At 44.0% G+C, this 21,982-nt stretch overlaps 2 protein-coding genes across 5 annotated transcripts in view; one reads left to right on the top strand and one right to left on the bottom strand.

Moving 5' to 3' along the window:
* Btbd11 (BTB domain containing 11) overlaps positions 1-21,982 on the bottom strand; it is a 269,054-nt gene that overhangs the window by 107,180 nt on the left and 139,892 nt on the right. For all 4 annotated transcript variants that reach the window (XM_036169685.1, XM_036169684.1, XM_036169682.1 and 1 more), the window contains exon 2: positions 6,642-6,791. In XM_036169685.1, the coding sequence (XP_036025578.1) occupies positions 6,642-6,791 (150 nt within the window). The remainder of the gene's footprint in view (positions 1-6,641; positions 6,792-21,982) is intronic.
* On the top strand, positions 11,209-12,441 carry LOC118570938 (zinc finger protein 431-like). The gene has a single exon (XM_036169687.1). The coding sequence runs from the start codon at positions 11,209-11,211 to the stop codon at positions 12,439-12,441; it is 1,233 nt and encodes a 410-aa protein (XP_036025580.1).

The raw sequence follows: 21,982 nt of genomic DNA, 5'->3' as shown, positions 1-21,982 counted from the left end.
TTATCACAGCATTCTGCACACCGACTTCAGGCCCAGCTTAATGAACGCACAAAACACACTTGCAATTAGCAACACCCATTTGTGTGCCAACAATTCACACATGAAAGTCAACATCCAATGATGACAGTATTTAATTTACACAGCAAATCATCCTTAAACACAATCTCTGCAGCACGTTGCTCCCATGGGCTGCCTGTTTAGGTAACCATGGATTTGCTTAGCAAATTCTTTCTTAGAACAGAGGTTGGGTGGGCCCTTTGAAATGCTTCAGGACTAACCTTTGTATATTTATGTGATAAATGTATGTAAAGGTGTGTGTATGTGTGTGTGTGTGTGTGTGTGTGTGTAGGTCAGAGGTCAACATCTGTCTATTCAGTTGTTCTCCATCTTATTTTTTGAAACAGAGCCTTTTGCTGAACCTGAACTACTGATTTGGCTGGGCTGGGAACACTCTGGTTCTCCTATCTCCACCCCTATTTCCTGTTCCCAGGTGCTAGGGTTATAGATGCTCTTTTGTGGGTGTTGAGGATCTAAACTTGTTTCCTCATACTTGCTTTAGAAGCACTTTACTGACTGGACCATCTTCCCAGCCATGGGACTAACTTTTGACAGGACAGTGTATGTGGGCTGCATGACTTGGAGGCCTCTTCCCAAGCAATGTACACACAGACATGCTCCAACCCTATAGTCAGGTTCTACAGCTGGAGAGCCAAGGACATTTCACAGAATGAGAAAGTCGGAATGTCTTCTAGAATGCTTCCCACAGGTCTTGCCTGGAGCCTCTGCACATGCTCCAGACACCCTGGGAGTGTGTTAAAATGCAAATATTCCTCACCTCCTTGTGGATACCTCAGAATCTTATTCATACATATCACAACCTCAGAATTATGTGGTCATCAGATTTGCTGCTAGATCCTGTCATATCATGTGCCAATAAAGGCACAAAATGTGGGGCTGGAAAGATAGCTCCATGGTTTAGAGCACTTGTTCTTCCCGAAGACCCAGGCTTGATTCCCAGCACCCTCATGGTGGATCACAACCATCTGTAATTCCAGTTCCAGGAGACCTGACATTCTCTTTTGGCCTCCTTAGACACTTCATGCACATGTTGCACGTATGAACATGTAGGCACAAAACACTCATACCCATAAAACAAAGATAAAGCTAAAAAAAAAAAAAAAGCACAGAATGACCATGCCATGGTTTAATTGCAAAGATTTGGTTTCCTTTGTATGTTATGCATTAAAAAATGTTCTAAGGCAGCTTCTCTAGACTTCACCAGACTGCCAAGAGGGCCATGTTACTAAAAACCTTTAGATCAACCATAAAACCAGGAGTCAGAGGATATTGTTACTGGGGGTATTTCATGGCTTAGGGCTCTTAAAGAGATGGGACTCAGACTTCCAACCCAGCGGTCGGGAAAGTGTCTATTTTGTTATGATTTGCATATGAGGTGTCCCTCATTTAAAATGCTCATCTCTTGGAGGTTTGGCTCCTGACTAGTGGTGCTATTTTGGCAGGTTCTAGAAACTTTGGGAGGTAAAACCTAGGTGGAGAAGTAGTTTCTGGAGATGGGTCCCTGAGGGTATCATGTCCCTGTTTTCTTCCTGTCTTGCTCTTCTTGGCTTTCTGTTTTCATGGAGGTAAAGAAGTAACCTTGGACACATACTCCCACTACCATGATGTTCTGTCTCCTGGTGAGCCAAGAAACAGAACCAAGTGACCAGGGGAGGAACCCTCTGAAACTGTAAGCCTGCATAGACCCTTTCCCTCCCTTTGTTCTGTCAGGCAGTCGGTGACTGTGAAAGAAAGGTGGCAAATACTGTGCCATGCCAGCCTCCCTCATGACCCGCCACCACAGAGATGCAGCATGTCCCCCAGATGGCCATGTCCTGTGTGGGTCAGGGACTCCTGGGATTCTGGGTCCAGAAGCTTCTGAGTGCTCCGGATCTGCTGGAATCGTATCAACTTCTGCGTGGTTTAGTGGAGCAGAACTCCACACTCCAGTTCCACCAGGAACTGACAGATGAGCTGTGTAACCATCTACTGAGTCTTGAGCAAATACAGCTATAATTTCTTTTGCTTGCTGTCCTGGTCAGTTTTTATTGTCAATTTGACACAGGCAAGAAGTCACATGGAAAGAGAGGATCTCAACAGAGGGATTTCTCAGGTCATTCTCTGACCTGTCAGGGAACCAGACTGATTGTTGATTGATTGGGAAGGCCTAGCCCACTGTGGGTGGTGCCATCCCCAGGCAGGTAGTCTTGAGTTATGTAAGAAAGGATGGCCATGAACTGGGAGCAAGCCAGTAAGCCACACTCCTCCACTACTTCTGCTTCAGTTCTTGCCTCCAGGCTCCTGCCTGAGTTTCTGCCTGGACTTCCCTCAGTGATGGAATGTGACCCGGAAGTGGAAGCTGAAATAAACCCTTTCCTTTTCCAGGCTGCTTTTGGTTATGAGCATCTTACCACAGCAACAGAGAAGAAATGGATAGAGTTGGTCTGGCTGGAGAGCACAAGCATGAATTAGGGTATACAACCAAGTATCCTTCAAATCTGGGACACCCCGACCTTGACTGTTCCTCTGTGTGAGCATTTTTGCATCACCACAGCAACATGCCTGACAGAAACAAGAGAAGAAAGATTTACTTTGGCTCACAGGGTTCAGTCCTCTGAAACCCCGTGTCCTCTCTTGGCCATGTGCTTGGGCAGAATATCATGATGGCAGGAATGTGTGGTAAAGGTTGTTCTTTGCTTCTTTGTGGGTGGGAAATAGAGAAATGGAAGCATACAGGAAGATGCCAGTGTGCGACACATCCCCAAGGATGCCCCCAGTGACCTGCTTCCTCTAACTTGGCCCCTACCTCCTGCGTTTTCCTACCTACCAATAATGCTATCTATCATATTACAAATCCTTCAGGGGATGAATCCATTCATTAGGACCAAACCTCCACGATCTCATCGTCCCTGGAAACGCCATCTGTAGCACGATTCTTAAAGGTTCTTATTAATGACATCAAACCTGAGGCCAGTTATTGGGGTGAATGCTGGAAGATCAGAGAAGCAGAACAAGCCATAGCCACCTCACCTTGCCAGTTCCTCAGCTGATCCTGTTTTCTCAGACTGGAAGCCTCTCAGTCCTCATCCAGAATGAATCTCAGCTGAACTGCTGCTCAAAAGCCTAAAAGCTTAACCAGTACTAGTTCCTGGCCCTCATGCCTTATATACTTTTCTGCTTTCTGCCATCACTTCCTGGGTGTGAGTCACCATGCCTGGCTGTTTCCAGTGTGACTTTAAACTCGCAGAGATCCATCCAGATGGATCTCTGCCTCCCAAGTGATAGGATTAAAGGTGTGTGTGCCACCATTTTCTGGCCTCTATGTCTGTCTAGTGGCTGTTCTGTTCTCTGACCCCAGATAAATTTATTAGGGTGCACGATATATTGGGGAACATAATATCACCACAGCCATCACAGTCACACCTAGAAGAGTGCTTCCTAATCCTTTAGACACTTCTTAATTTTTTTACACTGTTTAGTTGTGTGTTATGTGTGTGAATGTGCATGTTCCAAGGCATGCACAGGAGTGTCAGAGGCGGTTCAATCTTACAAAGATGGATATTACACAGAGACTCTGTTTTGTGTTGTCTTTGGGATTTTTAACTACAGAAAAAGATTTGATTGTAAAAGCTGTTGAGTTAAACAAATATGTAAATTTTAAAGGTACCTTGACTTCAAAATTTGGATATAAGGATATGTTGCTTTGGAAAGGAGTTTTTGTTTCTGCAGAAAGCCAGAGGCTGTGGATTTGTTCCAGATTAAGACACATCAGGTTTGATCAGCCAAGACCACCTGAAAGGTCTCCAATGACACCATGGCCCAGTTGATCCAACATCCAAAATGGTTTCAAGGCAACTGGCTCAGAGGTTTACCCTCACGGACTACTCCATAATCCTAAAATTTTCTTTATGTCCCCATAAGATACAGCACCCCCCTCCAGCAGGAAGTAGTAAGAGAAACTATGCCCAATTTCCCAAAATTATCACTGGCTTTGGAGATGGAATTGGCTCACTCCTTCTCTAAACCCAGACATATTGCTAAAACAAAAGGTTAAGAGATTTTTATGTCCCAAATCAGAAGAGCCCTCTGATGTGGGACAGAAAAAAAACCAGTATTTTTATTTAAAGCAGGTTGATTACAAATGTGATCTCTTTCTAAAGAAGAAAAGGGGATATGATATAGATATAATAGGATGAAAGGGTAAATTAAGGAACTTACTTCTAAAGAGCAACAACTTGTTTAAAAAGTTTTACATTGGTATAGATTTTAGTCTATTGATACAAACTTAAAGTTAATTTTGTTATACTGTGTATATATTTCTACTCGTGTTTAAGGTATTATGTTTGTATAGCTCATTTTAAATTATAATGCATAATTAAAAATATATTAATAATTAGTCATCTATGATAATCATACTTGTAACCATGTTAGTTAAGTCTTCTAGGTATACATAGAGATATTTCAGATAGACAGGTAATCTTCAAATACTTCAAAGACCTACAGAATATAGCATTTAAAATATTTTTAAAATTTAAACTTTCTGGACAGTGAGACATGTCTGCTACTGGCAACATCAATTTACTTCAGAGAGGAGAATGGGCATTGAAGACACTTCATATCTTATCTTCACCTTGGCAAAAATAGCCATTTGGGCAAGAAACTGTTCTTGCCTGGACTGCTTGATCGATTGGACACGCAGGAACCATAGAAAGGTGACCACTAAACTTTGCTTGACAAAGGTTCCTGCTTTGCAGATGAAACTGCCAGACATTCTACAGGACACTGAGAAAATTGACTGAGAGACTCTAGCCCTGTGGGCTGAAGACAAATGCCCCAACTTTACAAAGGAACATTTGGTGACTGTCCAGGCTGCCAGCTGTCTCCGTCTACCCTGCAAGACTCCAGAAAGTTGCTTGCATCCTTCTCCCGGTTCTCAGGTAATATTATATCCTTCTGAGGTCTTTGATGTGGTTGAAGACTAGATAGTTATAATTTTCTCAGTTATGATAAAAGATAAGTTAGATATAAAACCTTAGACTCACAAATATACGATAGATAGGATATCTTCTTTAATATTGTACCTGTAATTCTTGCTTGATAATTGTTTTGTTATCTGTAATTTTACTATGTGAAAGTTAACCTTTTTTTAACAAAAAAAGAAAAGGGGAAGTGCTGTTGATATCGCTCTGTATAAATAAAATGCTGATTGGCTAGTAGCCAGGCAGGAAGTATAGGTGGGACAAGGAGAGAGGAGAATTCTGGGAAGTGGAAGGCGAAGGCAGAGAGATATGTCCAGCTGCTGCCATGACAAGATGTAAGGTACTGGTAAGCCATGAGCCACATGGCAAAGTATAGATTAATAGAAATGGGCTAAATATAAGAGTGAGAGCTAGACAATGGTAGGCCTGAGCTAATGGCCAAGCAGTTTAAATAATATAAGCATCTGTGTGTTTATTTATAAGTGGGTTGTTGGACTAACAGGGCTTGGCGGGGCCTGGAGAGAAGCTCTCCAACTACAGGGGGTTGTTATGGGTCCTGTGCTTTTTAATTGAGGTAATAAAAATGTTCTAAAATGGATCATGGTTATGATTGATTTGTGTCCTCTGTGCCTCAACAAGGAGACTATGGAAACATAAATGTATGAAGTACACTGTGGGATGGTAACTGCTGGGCATAGCACTCAAGAGTGGCAGGGGATGAAGGTGGCTATGGACCAATGGACTGAATACTTATATCCTCCCCAGGTCACATGGGGAAGCCTCTGCCCTTCCGTGAGATGGTGTCAGAAAGAAGGGCCTTTAGCAGATGTTTAGGACTGAGCAAGTCCAAGAGGGTGGGGCCCTCATGATAGGGCCTTATAGGAAGAAGGGGGGCTGTAGAGATGGCTCAGTGGGTTAAGAGAACTGGCTGCTCTTCCAGAGGACCCAGGTTCAATTCCCAGCACCCACATGGCAATTCACATCTGTTCAGTTCCAGGGCTTCTGATACCCTCACAGATATCCATGCGAGCAAAACACCAATGAACATAAAATAAAAGTTTTGTGTGTGTGTGTGTGTGTGTGTGTGTGTGTGTGTGTGTGTGTGTGTATTTTAAAAAAAAAGAAGAAACAGCCCCCTCACAAGAGTGAGAAGGTTCTAAGTGCAAGTCGGGTAGAGAGCCCTCACCAGGAGTAAATATCTGAGCTTGGATTTCCTAGGCTCTAGAACTGTGAGAAATAAATGCCTCTCCCTCTCCCTAATCCCTGCCTCTGTGTACGTACATGTGTGTGAGGATACTCCTGCCTCTGTATATGCACATGTGTGTGAGGGTACCCCTGCCTCTGTATATGCACACATGTGTGAGGGTACCCCTGCCTCTGTGTGCACACCTGTGTGAGGGTGTCCCTGCCTCTGTATGCATACATGTGTGAGGATACCCTTGGAGGGCTGAAGAGGTCTCCTGGAGGTGGAACTGGAGTTACAGTTAGCTGTGAGCCTCCGGATATGCCTGCTAGGAACTGAATTATAACCTCTGCAAAGCAGCAAGTGCTTGTCACTGTTAAGCCATCTCTCAAGCCCTGAAGACAAGTCTGTTGAACACTTACTGAGCTCGGCGATGCTGCCCACACGTGTGGCCAGCAGGGACTGTTCGATGGTCCTCAGCTCTGACTGGCTGAACATAGGTAGTTCTCCTGGCTTGCTGGGTCTCTGGGGGTCTCGGTGCAGGTTGAGGCTCTCTGGCAAGCTCAGCACACCTGAAACAGAGAAGAATAAATTGTTACTTTTCAGTTCACCCAAGGAGACAAGCCACACCTCAAACCGGCAGAAGATGAGAAGGGAACCCATGCTCTGGACTCCAGATGCCTTTTGAGACAGGATTGCATATAGGGTTCAGGCTGGCTGAAAACTCATGATGTAGCCAAGGATGACCTTGAACTTCTAACCCTCCTGTGTTTGTCTCCTGAGTGCTGGAATTACAGGTGTGCATACCCACTTCCAGTTTATTTGGTGCTGGGGATCAAACTCTGGGCTGCACCCATGTTAGGCACACAGAAACCAGCTGAACTGCATCCACAGCCTGCGACCCCTTGTAGACATGGATGCTGATTTTAACAAATGTGAACATTTATCTGAATACTACATTTCCAAAAATCATGAAACAGAATCTTTCCCAGGCCTGGCAATGATTCTGTCAACTGAGAGATGCTTCTCCTGAACCCAGAGATCACTGCCTCATCCTCTTTCCCAGAGACAATCTAATCATTCTGGTGTTAGGGAGGCAGTCCCTGCTGGTGGTAGCCTCTGAGGACTTCCTTCATTGACTCAGTAAATTAACTGGTGTGGACAGGCTGTGATCTCGAGGCAAGGCTTTGGGATTTCTATGTAGTGATGCATATGGGGGTAGAGATTGGGGAAAGTACCTAGGACGTCAGTACCGTGTGCAGTGAATGTCCACAGAAATCCCCAGAACACAGCACTCTGCTCTGCAAACCTTTAGTGACAGCCTAAACATAGCTATGTGGCCTACCCAGAGGCATTTACCCATCCCCAGCCACCCCAGGAGGAGACAGTATGGTCCTGCTTCCTGAATTTCAAGTCTGATTAATAGACTTACTTTGGTCAAGGCTATGTTAACAGATGGGATAGAATCAGAGGCCTGAAAAAATGCTTGTGACATTGAACTTACTATCTTGAGCTCTGCCTTTATCATAGGCAAAACATGACCTGGATAGCTGGCTCATCTAAGGTAGGTGTGTACGTGTGTGTGTGTGTGTGTGTGTGTGTGTGTGTGTGTGTGTGTGTGAGAGAGAGAGAGAGAGAGAGAGAGAGAGAGAGAGAGAGAGAACATGGATGCTCACAAAATAACCTGGGAACAATAAAGGAAGATTAACATACAGGTGCTGGATGATGCTAGTCCACTGGCAGAGGAAGAAGAGGAAGATGAAGCCAATAGCTCACCTTCACTCCTAACCCTGCTCACATCACAGATCTCAGTGGCTCCACCCACAGCCTGCCACTCGTGTGCTGGCTGAGACCAGGGAAGAGGCAGCTAGAGCAGACTTTGTTTTGAATGAATGATAACAGTGGCTAAAGGATACAAATGCCCATTCAATTTTAATATTCCTATAGTCCGGAAATGGTAAGTTTCCATTAAAGACTGTTTCCAGCTGCCTATTTGTCAAACACTTTGTAGCTCTGAAGAATGTATTTTGTATCACAGCCCAGTGCACAACAATATGCTTTTCATGTTTGCCTTCAAAAATCTTCCACAGAAAACTGCCTGTCTTTACTGCAATTTTGTTTTTCCCTTCTCTTCTGTCTTATCAATGGTTTTAAAAAATGGATGGCTGTACCCCCTAAAGTGCTTTGAGGACCCACTAAGGAGTTGGAACAGGCAGTGTGCTTGTGAAACACCACAGCCCAGCAGGCAGTCCAACACAGCCTCACTATTCACTGGATACCTGAGGATCTTTCAGTTTTCAGGGATGACTCAACCTTCAGAGAGATGCCCACCATGCAAGGGACACTTCTGCCCCTCTAACATCTTCCTACTGGACCCAGGCTGTGATGCTCTAAGTCCTCCCTTGCACGACCTGTGATGTTAGAAGCCAGACCAAGAAGCTGTTGCCATGGCAATGAATCTTGGGTCTATCCTTCCCTGAGGTCCCTGATGTCTGTGACTCCAGCACAGGGGTCTCCTCCTACCCTCTTAAGGAGGTAACTACAAATGATAACAGAAAATCAGGGCCTGGGACCCCAAGCCTCACCCTGGCCTGACTCTTCTAGTACTTGACCTTGGACAGGTCACAGAACCTCTCTGGACTTCGGTGTCCTCTTCTATGAAGTGGGGGTGGGGCAAAGCACTGGCTCCTCCTTTTCTCTGGGGCATCAGGGGAGTGAAATGAGATTGTTTGGGCTAGCTTTCATATGCTACACAGAAAGGTCCTCCACACATGGACCTGAGGTGAAATCGGCATACAGACCCTGCCCTGGATTTCTTCACATTTCATTGTGCAGATGAACAATCCCTGTTGGAACTGCTTTGGAGAGTTATGAAAGTCAAATGTGGGAATCATTTATTCAAAGATGCTTTAAAAACTAGATGACAGAGATTTATAAAATCTATAATTGGTCTTTTATGCCAAGATTATGCATCAGGGTTTTCTTTTTGAGAACTCCATATAGGATGTCTTAGTTAGGGTTCTATTGCTGTGAAGAGACACCGTGACCACGGCAACTCTTATACAGGAAATCATTTCACTGGGGCTGGCCTACAGTTCAGAGGTTTAGTCAATCATTGTTATGGCGGGAAGCATGGAGGCATGCAGGCAGACATGGTGCTGGAGGAGCCAAGTGTTCTACATCCAGGCTGGATCTGCAAGCAGCAGGAAGAGAAAGTGAGCCACTGGGCCTAGCTTGGGCTTCTGAAACCTCAAAGCCCACCCTCAGTGACATACTTCATCCAACAAGGCCACACCTCCTTATTAGGCCACTTCCTACAAGCCTACAGGGGGCATTTTCATTAAAACCACCACGTAAGACTTAACACATAAACTGAAATAGTTATTTTTTCTAATGTAAGAGAGTACCTAGGTGAATAAGAAGGCCAGATCATCATTTTTAGTGTCTGACTCAAGCCTATTATTGCAGTTGAGGACAGAATGGCTTGGTGATTAAGACCCAAGTTCAAAACTGAAGTTCAGGGGCAGGTAGGGGAGATGGCTCAGCCAGTCGAGTATTTGCTCTAAGCATGAGGAACTGAAAAGGTTACATAAAAGCCAGATATAGCAGCATGCACCTGCAACCCTAGCCCTGGGGGTGGGGGTGCAGGGAGAGGGGTTTGCTAGCCAGCCAGCGTAGTCAAATTAGCGAGCCCTAGGTTCAGGGGGAGACCTTGTCTTAAAAAAATCAGGTTGAGATTGATGGAAGAGGACTGCTGACGTTGACTTACAGACTCCATATACAACTTGCACGTATATGCACACTCACCATTGTACACACACACACACACACACACACACACACACACACACGCATGCACTCACGCACGCATGCACACATGGTGCACCTGAGGAATTTGTCTTTGTGAAACTGGTGGTTCGTGTATTTTACATTTGGCTGAGGAAGGAGTGCATTCAAATCCTCAAAAAGGGTTGACAGCTCTTAAAAATCCTCCTATCAAGGGTGCAGGTGAGCTGGGCCTATGGGCCTGAGAGCAGGACAGCTGCCCCGGCCCCTCCCGTGTATGCCACAGGGTAGCAAAGGTAAGGGAAGGCCTCGGGAACATGAGAACGGAAGAGCTGGCTCTGTCCCTCACCAAGTGCAGCAATCCAGAGAGTGGGGCCCTGCACTTCACCTGGGCAAAACAGTAGGGCTGGCCCTGGTTGTGTGAATGTGGGTGAGCCGAGGGTGTGAGAGCAGGAGAACACAGCTCCTTGTTGTCTGCTGTATTGGATGAGCTAGCAGGGGCAGTGCTGGAGAGCTCGCGCTGGTGGTGAGGATGAGGGAGAGCTGGAGGGCAGACCAAGCCAGCTACCACTGAGGCCCAGAACTAGTGCTATGAGTTGGCCCACCCAACACCCACCCCATCCGTGAACTGCTGGAGCATGTGAAGGGGCCAGTCCTGCAGCCCCAAGGCTGTAGGATCTCCATGACACAAGGCAATGGCAGGATATCCAGGAAGAGTTCTAGTGAGGACTCAGTATTGATACTGTAGCAGAAGACAGAGGCCTGGAACCAGACCAATGACTCACTGCAATGAACACTTGCAAGTAAAGATGTGTGGACTAAAGGGTGTGCTGTGTGACTCACTGTGTCACACTCCAGCTTCCATACCAAGATTTAAAAAAAAAATTGTTTTGTATTGTTTTTGATTTGGCTTTACTTTTAAATTTTGTTTTGGGAAGAGATTGCAAGGGCAGAGGGCAGAACCCAGGGGATGGGGAGATGGGTGGGATTGGAATGTATGATGTGAAATCCACAAAGAATCAATAAAAAGTTAAAAAAATTCTCATTAAGACCCATTCATTTCACTCCTAGGTATTTAACCAAAGTACTATTTGAAATAAATATTGAGAAGAGAATCTGTCTCCAGTAGTTTTCTTTGCTGGTAGTGCGAGTTTTGCTGCAGGGAGCTGAACAGACAGCATGGCCAAGCTGCAAAACCACAATATGAATGCAGTGACCTATAATGATTTGCATGTTAACATCACTCAGGAAGAGTGGGCATTGATGGATCCTTCACAGAAGAATCTCTACAAAGATGTGATGCTGGAGACCTATATGAACCTCATTACTATAGGCTACAATTGGGAAGATCTTAAAGTTGAAGAATATTGTCAAAGTTCTCAAAAATATGGAAGTCATAAAAGAAGTCATACTACAGAGAAATCACATGAATATACTGAGTGTGGTAAAGCCTTTGAATGTCATAGTCATCCTCAAAGGCATGAACAAACACATACTGGAGAGAAATCCTATGAATATAATCAATGTGGTAAAACCTTTGCACAACAGAGTCATCTTCACAGGCATGAAACTACACATATATTTAAAAAAACTTATGGATGTAATCAAAGTGGCAAAGCCATTACTCATTGGAAAATTCTACAATTAGATAGAAGAACACATTCTGGAGAGAAACCCTATGAATGTAATCAATGTGGTAAAGCCTTTACAAAGCCCAGTCATCTTCAAGTACATAAAAGAACACATACTGGAGAGAAACCCTATGAATGTAATCAGTGTGGTAAAGCCTTTGCTCATCACAATGCTCTTCGATTACATGAAAGAACACATACTGGAGAGAAACCCTATGAATGTAATCAGTGTGGTAAAGTCTTTGCACATCCCAGTCATCTTCAAGTACATAAAAGAACACATACTGGAGAGAAACCCTATGAATGTAATCAGTGTGGTAAAGTCTTTGCTCAAAACAGTACTCTTCAAATGCATGAAAGGACACATACTGGAGAGAAACCCTATGAATGTAATCATTGTGGTAAAGCCTTTGCTCAACACAGTGCTCTTCGATTACATGAAAGAACACATACTGGAGAGAAACCCTATGAATGTAAACAATGTGGTAAAACCTTTGCACAGTCTAATCATCTTCAAGTACATAAAAGAACACATACTGGAGAGAAACCCTATGAATGTAATCAGTGTGGTAAAGTCTTTGCACATCCCAGTTCTCTTCAAGTACATAAAAGAACACATACTGGAGAGAAACCCTATGAATGTAAACAATGTGGTAAAACCTTTGCACAGCCCAATCACCTTCAAGTACATAAAAGAACACATACTGGAGAGAAACCCTATGAATGTATTCATTGTGGTAAAGCCTTTGCTCAACATAGTGCTCTTCGATTACACGAAAGAGCACATACTGGACAGAAACCCTAGAATTTAAACAATGTGGTAAAAACTTTGCTCTTCACAATTCTCTTCAGTTGCATGAAAGAACACATATGGGAGAGAAACCCTATGAATGTATACAATGTTGGAAAGCATTTTCACAGCCCAGATATCTACAAGTACATAAGACAACACATACTAGAGAGAAACACTATGTGCCCTGGCCAGCGGCATTTCTACAGGGGCGACCCACTTGTGGGAGCAAATGATAGGAACAGGGGACACGAGAGATGACAGCAAGACAGGATTCTGATCAAGCTGCAAATTTTATTTTCCTCTGCAAGGCTTATATAGCATAGGATGGGAGGGAGCAGGAAGGAGGGAAGGGGAAGAGACGTGGAAAGGGTACAGAACGTGGGAGATGTGCAGATCGTGCAACTGCAAGATGTTGGCTAAGGTCACTGGTCAGGGGCCATTTATTCTGTTGCTAGTCTACCTGACCATGTAATGCTCTTTCCATGTGGTTGTCATGGCACCTGACTGTGGAATGTCTTCTTATCTTTGGGAGCCTCTGGTTAGTCAACAGGTGTTACTGTTCTGGAGAAGGGCAGTGGTCTTATAACTTGTTCTCTTGCCTAGATAGTATTATTCCATGTTTCATGTTTGGTTCCTGACATCTTGCTCCTTGACACCTATGAATGTAAACAATGTGGTAAAGCCTTTGTTCATCACAATTCTCTTCAGTTGCATGAAAGAACACATATGGGAGAGACACCCTATGAATATATACAATGTAGGAAAGCATTTGCACAGCCCGGTCATCTTCAAGTACTTAAGAGAACACATGCTGGAGAGAGACCCTATGAATGTAATCAGTGTTTTTCAGGCTTTGCTCCTCACTCTCATCTTCAAAGGCATAAAAGAACACATACTGGGTTGAAACCATACAATTCTAATCAGTGTGGTAAGGCCTTTGTACATCACAACACTCCTCAATTTCATGAAAGAATATTAAATCAATAAAATACAATCTTTTCAGATGGTAAACATATTTTCTTTGCAAAATTTTGCAAAGTAGGGGAAATTGAATGATAAATCCTGTTTGTAAATGAAAATAATATATTGGCATCTCTTTTGTTTTTTCTTTTTATTGCATGTTGCATTATTTAGTTTATTCTGAGGACCAAACATTTATTCACAGCACTTTTGCAGACCAACAAGTGAAGGTGAGAAAATAGTTTGATTGTCAATAATTAGTCATTGATACTTATAAATTCATAATCTCTATTGGGCTTAGAGTTGCATGCCTGTGATCCCAGCATTTGGGTGAGGGTAGCATGCCACTCTCTTAGTTTGAAATTAGCTTGGTCCATATAGTGAGTTCCAGGAAACCCAGGGATATGTAGAGATACCCTATCTCCAAAAACTTCCCCAAAAACCCAAGAATCTCAAATTATGGAAGTTATCCTAATATAATCTGACTGGACTGGACTCTTACTGGTTTCAACTAACACTTTTTTTTTTTTATCTTTACTTGCGTTAAGGTAGTAAACTTTGTTAACAATGAAAATCTGACACAATGTGGAGAGTCCTTTTACAGAGGTATAGAAAGTCAATGAATCCTTTGAAAACCATGTGGGGACTTTCATCACATTTAAAAGATAGAAGAAAAAAGGAACAATGGGGCATTTTCACCATTGGTATTTTAGTGATATGATTGGGAGCTCAAGAGTTTTCTCAATATTATTGTTCTTAGGTACCACAGTTCAGTTCAGAGCATCTACCTTAAATGGCTCTGAACTATTTGTATATGCAGATCCAAGAGATCTGATGCATTCTTCTGGCCTCCTAGAGCACACGATATGCAAAGGGTAAAAAGAGATATTTATGTGTGTCCATATTTTTAAAAAATGTTTTCTTCATGTTTAAGTTATTTTCAAGAGTGTCTGTTTCTCATTGCCTATAGTTACAGACAGTTGTGAGCTGTCTCTTGATTGTTGGGAATCAAAGTCAGGCCCCTGTAGATGAGCAGTCAATACTCACAAGTGTTGAGCAAACTATCCTCACGTACATTTCATTACAGCAGTAAGATGTGAATGGACGATCCTGAATGCATCTTTACTCAGCCCTGATGATCCAGAAGAGATACAAGCTGATAGCATCATTAACTCATTTAGATTGCATGCTTAAATAAGATTCCATGCCTAAATTTCCACAAAGTGAGAGAGGAGTACAAAATGATCAGGAGTAGAACTCACAATCCAAGTTTTTTAAAAGTAGCTGACAGCTTGACCAAAGCCACAAGATTAAGTTTATCAGCATTGTCATATGAGCAACAATGCAAGCTGACAAAGGTATATGTCATGTGTACTCTTGATGGAATTTATACCTCTTATACAGAGACAAAAAGAACTTGCAGGTATAAAAACTAATCTATCTGAAGGAGATCATATTTTGCTTCCCTGATGCCCCAAAATCCTTCATTTAGAAAACTGTTTTTGTTGTGAATTCAGAGGACATCCAGCTTGTCAGGAGATCTTGAGACTTAAACAGAAGTCTCTCTAAGAGTGGGACACTCAGGCATTTACAAAGAACTGTAACATAAGGAGGGATTATTAGGGAGGGAACTTTGGGTGTAAAAGTCAAAGTATGAACTCCTCAGGGAATAATACTTGGTGTGTACCCAAGGAAAAGCTGATTCTTATCCACTCACCTGTAATGGGTTAGCCTTCCTTTTTCCTTTTTTTTTTTTCTTTTTTTTGGCAACCACCTATACCTGTTGATGACAATAATCTGCTCTCCTCACTTTGCATCTCTCTTTAGACCTTAATGTGCCTCAATCTCCAAGCTTACATCCCTGTAATCTGCCTCCCTGCATGTCAGGAATAAGCATATTCTGAAGTCCTTTATATCACTTTCTTTATCTAACAGCTAGTCAAACAGTGGACCCGATGAACTTGTAATTTCCCTAGGAATCCCATTGTGGGAAACGACTGCGTACTCAGGATTAAAATATTTCTAGAAAAATTTACTCCTTATCTGACCACATGGCTGGAGAGACAGTACCTGAAAATGGGGGAAGGTTTCACTATAAGACTTCATTAGATTAGTCATTTTTGTTTATCTTTTGCCTTCTTCGTAAACCTTGTAAGACCTAAATAATGTGTTAGGTACCTTATATATCCATAACAAAATTAGTATAACTCTATAAATATCATGTTTTCATTGTTCATTAGTAATGTGCTTTCTTTCTTTTTGATTCTTTTCTTCTCTCTTTCTTTCTTTCTTTCTTCTTTTTGTTTTAAAGTATAATATTAGTAAATATCCTTGTCTGACCTGGGACTCACTTTATAGATTAAACTGCCCTAGGTCACCAGAGAGATCTGCCCACTTTGCTTCCAGAGTGACTGACTGCATTATAAGCGGGCACATCACAAGTGGATAACTTGGTTTACTTAAAGGGCTTAGTAAGGATGAATGTCTGAGCCTGGTATCAAGGGTACAGGCTCTGGCCCTTACTACAGTAACAGAAGATGGCTCCCCTAAAATTGATCCCTTCTGCTTTTAAGTTGTCTTCCAACTATGACTTTTACTTGTTTTACTTTATCATCGATTCTGTTATAACTCATCAAGGGAGTAGGAGTGGGTTCTGTCTATATTCTCCCAATGACGAAACCCACGTTCAACAAAATAGTTGAATTTCTATATGGTTAAGTGTAGCTGCTCATCTCCCTCATCCTGCTGTGGATATAGCTCTGTATAAATAAAACACTGATGGTCAGTAGCCAGGCAGGAAGTATAGGTGGGACTAAGAGAGAGGAGAATTGGGAAAAGAGGAAGGCAGGGGAGAGAGACACTGCCAGCCACCATCATGAAAAGCAAGATGTAAGGTACTGGTAAGCCACTAGCCACGTGGCAAAGTATAGGTTAATAGAAGTGGGCTCAATATAAGAGTAAGAGCTAGACAGTGGTAGGCCTGAGTTAATGGCCAAGCAGTTTAAATAAATAAATAAAAATATTGAACTATTGAAAATTTTAAAAATTATGATCAATCTATGTCTGTGAATGCCAAATTCACATCCATCAAGGTTTCTGCTCATGGCTGGTGCTGAGGCACAGAAAGGCCAGCAGAGCATGGCCTACAGAGCTGAGCTCCCTCTCAAGATGGAGCAAACTTCTCCAATGTCCAGGCAGTTTCCCTAGCTGCAGAGAGCAGTTAAATGATGGCTATTGTGAGTTTATTGTGAGGATTAAACATAAAACCACATGGAGAACCTCTGGCCTCCAGTGTGAGGCCTCATAGATACTCTGCCTTGCCAAGCATGAAGTCTCATCTATTTACCATCCGGATTCAGTCTTGAGGGTCATCTTTCCAAAGTCTTGTGTGACTGGACAAAGAGAATCTTTTGGTCAGGTCACTCAGAATGTAAACTTTAAAAGTGCTGCTGTGCGTGGGATCTTGGACTCACCATGTCCAGCACCTCATCTGTCATGGGAGCCATCAGGCTCTCCCAGCCTGCTTCTGCTCTGAGGTGCACAGCAGGGCCATGTGGCAAACAGAGTGCCTCACCTTCCTCTATTTTGTCACTAGACTTGGGTCAAGGATATAATTTCCTATGAGGAGAAAACCATGCTAGCCATCCCCCAGCCTCTATCCACTCACCCTCAGGGATGATACTGGTGATGGTGTTGAAGGGGCAGCCAAGCTTCACTGAGTACCAACTTGGGTGGACACCATGCCAAGCACTTTCTGTGTTTAGATTAAAATGTATTTGAATTCTCACAGCTACACTAGATTAAACTTTTGGGGGGGCATGTAAGGTGACAGTGTGGAACAGTCTCTGGATTCCAGTGTCCTTCCTTTGAACCTTAACTACAGCCCTCAATATCATTTTCATTTCTAAGACTTATGGTGGCTTGATACTCTCTTTCTATAGGTTGTATATTTTGGTACTTCATGTGAGTAACCAAAGTTATGATGTAGCAATGGAAGAAGCCAGATCAGGAGATGCATGTGCCATGCTGGGAGTGGGGGGTGACTACATAGGCCTGGTGCTCTGGGCACAGGCTTGTGCTCTGCCCCATTTGCTTCTAGCTGCCAAGGAGAGTTGACGGTACTGGTACTGATGCCAACCTGGACTCCATCTTCCATTAAGCAAGCAAGAAGCCGAAAGCCAGGATCTACACTCAGCTTTACCAAACAGGAAGGAAGGAGCCATGGAAGAGCTCTGGCCAGGTGCCAGTGTCCACTTTGCCACCTTCCACGGGGGTTGCCAGGCTCGGCTCCTGTGAGCCTATCTCTCCCTCTGCAGGGTTTGACACTGTCTGCCTCATGGCTGGCAGAGAGGCTGGAACGGGATAATATATATAGACAACCTGGCACAGAGAAGGGAGTCAATAAATGTTTGCTACTAAGTAAGTAAATGAAGTTCTTTGGAGCTAAAGATTTAGGAAGTCAATAACCTAGTCATTACCAGAAGGCTTTCTTTTACTGTTAAATTTATGAAGAAAAAAATTAGGAAATATCAGAGCTTTTTTTTTTTTTTGCCTATACCACCAACTTTGGAGTCCCTATTTTATTTTAAAAGACTTGGCAACAGGAAGTAGATTTAGGGCTGGCTTAGTGAGCCCCACTGTCCATGAGAAGCAGGTCCTTTTCCTGGTAGTGTGAGCATAGCTCCTGGCTCACATTTTGCCCAAGAATGGATTTCCTTTTCAGAGCTCTTTCTTAAAAACATTGAACCTAGGGTACTTAAGAATGAGAGTGAAGGAAATGTAAAGGTAGAGTCTTTCTAGAAATGGGCACCAGGACACAGTGAGGTGTGGAATCAGAAATGTATCTAAGGAAGGGCGCTGTGACCTTCTGAAAACAAAATGCTGAGCACAGTGCCTCTGAGGCTTCAGGCTCTGAAGACAGACCTCCACCAGCTGGAATACTGTAGAAACAGAGCAGAGCCTGCATCCCTTGGGGTCCTGGGGAGCCACCCTGAGGCTAGTCCAAGGCAGTCCAAGCTGCTCATGCTTCCGAGGGACTCAGTATCAGCTGGGATTTTGAGAATTGGACTCCACAGAGAAGTTCAGAGAGCCTGAGTTCTGAGTTCTGGAGGCCAGGTTTGGCCCACAACACTGGTTTAGTTATTTAGTTAGGCTCCCCTTAAGTACTGGTTTCCTTGGGAATACTACAGAATAATGGAGACCATTCTAGCATAACCCTCACAGGGCCACTGGAAGATTAAATGGGTGAAAGACAGCCTGCTCTCTGTAAATAGCTCAATAATGGCAGATGTTATTATCATTATAATTGTGGCTGGAGGACAGTCCAGTGGGGAACAAAGGCCCAGAGGCAGGTGTTCCGCATGTGGGGGAAGTGCTGGAGCAGAGGGTGCAGAGGTGGCAAGCAGACAGGCAGCATGGATCACGGAGGACTTTAGCCACTGGCCACAGTCTCAACCTTCACCTCCAGGGTGCTAGGCTTCTCTCTGTTCACAGCCCAGTTCCTAGAAACTATGGTCTGACACCAGATCACCCCTGCTTTCTCCCGCTCTACCTCCACTTCCACTGGTCTAGCAAGTTCAAGGTTATCGTTCCAAGCCTGACTCGGGATGCCGCACACATGCAGGCCCTGCTTCTGGAAGCGCTTTCTGTCCAGGCAGCCAGCTAGACAGTGAGAAGTACAGCAGAGACTGTTCCCAGCAGAGGCAGCGAGGCAGGACAGGTAGGATGGAGTCACAGGCAGGAAGTGATCCAAGGTGCCCCCCCCCCCCCACACACACACACAAGCTGACCTTCCCTCTGTGAGCCACAGCTTTCGAGATAGGACTTACCCCACTGGGCTTAGTGCACAGTGGCAGCTGTGTTGTTCTGAAGACGTTGTATAAGAGGCAAGGCACAGAAGCAAGGGCCTGTCAGTGTGGCTCGAACACTGATTCTGAGCGAGGCAGGAGCCACTGGAAGATCCTGAATGGAGAAGGAAGGAGTTGCCCTGTGTTTGAAGGGCCACCCCAGCTGGTGGGATGATCATGGACTGTAGGGGTGACCAAGGCAGACTCAGGGTAACTACAATAGAGGTCATAAAACAGGCCAAGCAATGAAGACGCTCACAGGGTGTTGGGTGTAAGAAAAAAGAAAAGTCTAATTGCAAGGGGAAGGCAGGTCTGCATTTACTCAAGGGGACTGGGTTTGGAAACCATGCCAAGCACACGAGATTGATGCTAAGCACACTTCCTTGCCTCTTTCTCCTCTCCCAGGATGCACACACAGTGCTAGCATGTCAGACCTAGGGTGGCAGGTATTTCTTCCCTTTCCTTTCCTGCCAGTAAGGAGCACTGCTAGCCACACTTGCAGGACTGTTGGCTCCCTTCCCCACTCCACCCTCTTCTCTCCCAGGGTTCTGCCTCTCCTGTGTCATCCATGCGATCTCTGCACAGTCCTCAGTGCCGTCTGTACTGGAGAGGCTTAAGAGGGAAGAAAAGCACAATCCCAGTTTCAGCAGGTCTTCAGTGAAGGAACTCCCAGGGCTTAGCAGATCAATAGAACACTTAGTTTAGGCCCTAACTCCTCTTAAGAGCCTGAGAGGAATGTTATTGTAGATCTCCTGTTGGGTCTTGGGTAGCTATGGAAGTGTCAGGGGGTGGTCAGTTCTTAGAGATGTAGCTCTCTGGAGGAGGGGGTGAGTGCTTTGTAAGTTCTCAGGAAAACATCTCCCTTGCTCACTGCCCAGTACTGACACTTGAGGGGGAAACTGGCATGGAATGTGATAAAAACCTCAGCCATGGGGTGTGACTAACAGGAAAAGTCTATGAGTTAGAAGTAATCTGTGACATTTTAATTAATTTCATGGCACTAGATCAGGCAGATTTTTGGACAATCAGGACTATCTTGCTCCATTTCAATGTGACTGTGCATCTGTCTCAGATATTTACAATCCAAATGTTTACATTCAGTCATCCACTCATCTACCCACCTACCCACCCATCCATCCTCACTCATCTATCCATCCATCCATCTACCCACATAAATGGTCACTTTTAATTCAATAAAAAATTCAAGGACATACTATGTGCTGAACCACAGAGACACAGTAGAAAATATAACAGAGTAGCTGTTATGTTAATGAAGCTTAACACCCATCTACCCTTCCATCATCCATTCTTTCATCCATAGCCCGTCTTTCTTTCTGTCCTTCCATCTATCGATTTCATACCATGTGCCTGATCGGAACTGCAATGAGAAGTAAGATGCACTGAAGCTACCCTTAAGGAAGTCAGTAAGTTGGCAAGGGTGCACATGCCCACAGATGTTGCAGGTGCTGTGAAAGAAGTCTGCATGCTATGTGGATGGCATGAACAGGAAGTGGATATTCCACCTGTGTGGTAGGCCAGGAAAGGCTCCATGGAAAAATAGAACAAAAGTTTTGAAAAATAAATCCTTGATCATTAGGTGAAGTAGATGGGGCAGGGGAAGGCAAAAAGGCAGGAAAACAGATGCATTGTGTCAACTGAATGAAGGTGGTTGACGCTGGAGCAACAGGTAGAAGGGAATTTCAATGGAGTGGGTGGGGCTAGACGGAGAAGGGGTCAGAGCACCTGCCTCGTTGAATTTCTATCATTGGGGTAAGTGACTTCCCTGAGAGGTAGTTCTCGTGTTTCATTCCATATCTACATGAGGTCAAGGTTCATGAATGGCATCCTGGTTAGAATGACTGTGAGAGATCCAGCACATGTCACAGATGAGGCTGCCCGCAAGCTCAGAGTAATGCAATATCCAGACTGTTCTCTGTCCCTCAGCTGTCTAGGACTGGAATGCTGCCTGTGGGCTCCTCTGCCTCAGCAGATGTCTTAACCTTGACCTCTTTGGTTTCTCTGGGCTCTCAACACCCACCCTATCTTTGGACCCCCAAAACTGCTGACGCTGGTCCCTGGCATTCTACCTTCACCTTCACAGCTCAGCCAGCCTGGATTTGGCTGAGAGGGACCTCTGGCAGGATTCCTGTTCGCTCCGAGCGCTCTAATGACTCATCCTAGAATGAGCTTTCCTTTCCCTCTGAAGATGTTGAGATAATGGGGTCAGTCACAAGTTGGCATCCTTGTTCTTAGATGTCCCTTTACCATCTTGATCCTGTAGAATTCACTTAAAACACCTCAACTGTTTTCAAAACAATGATCATAAAGTTGTGTGTGGCCATTTGAAAGACCTTAACAGTAGAAAACTGTGAACAGATAGACTTTCTCCTTTCCCTGTTCCTACCCCACTCTCCTGAGTGAAGCTACTACTAATTCCTTATGTGAGATCTCTCTATCCATACTCACTCACTCACTCACTCACTCACTCACTCAACATTTATTAAGTTCAAACAATGTACAGGTTCTCCAGGAAACAAAGGTCTGACGGTTCTTGCCTTTGCAGAACCATCTAGCCGGAGAAATCAATGTCCCTCTAATGTGCACAAAACACGATGCAGATACAACTTTGTAAAACATCATGGAGAAAAAATCCACATGTGAACCATACCTTAACCAATGTGGAAGATAGAAGGTAGTATCTAATTTAATTTTATTTTATATAATTCTAAGTAGAAGAACTTTGCCTG

The sequence above is a fragment of the Onychomys torridus genome, chromosome 20 (genome assembly GCF_903995425.1).
Source record: "Onychomys torridus chromosome 20, mOncTor1.1, whole genome shotgun sequence".
In the NCBI taxonomy this organism is placed as follows: domain Eukaryota; kingdom Metazoa; phylum Chordata; class Mammalia; order Rodentia; family Cricetidae; genus Onychomys; species Onychomys torridus.
This window is presented reverse-complemented; position numbering and strand designations above follow the sequence as displayed.

What these genes read in the sequence shown, in the direction of transcription:
- LOC118570938 (XM_036169687.1), top strand. Translation starts at nt 11,209, where the DNA reads ATGAATGCAGTGACCTATAATGATTTGCATGTTAACATCACTCAGGAA.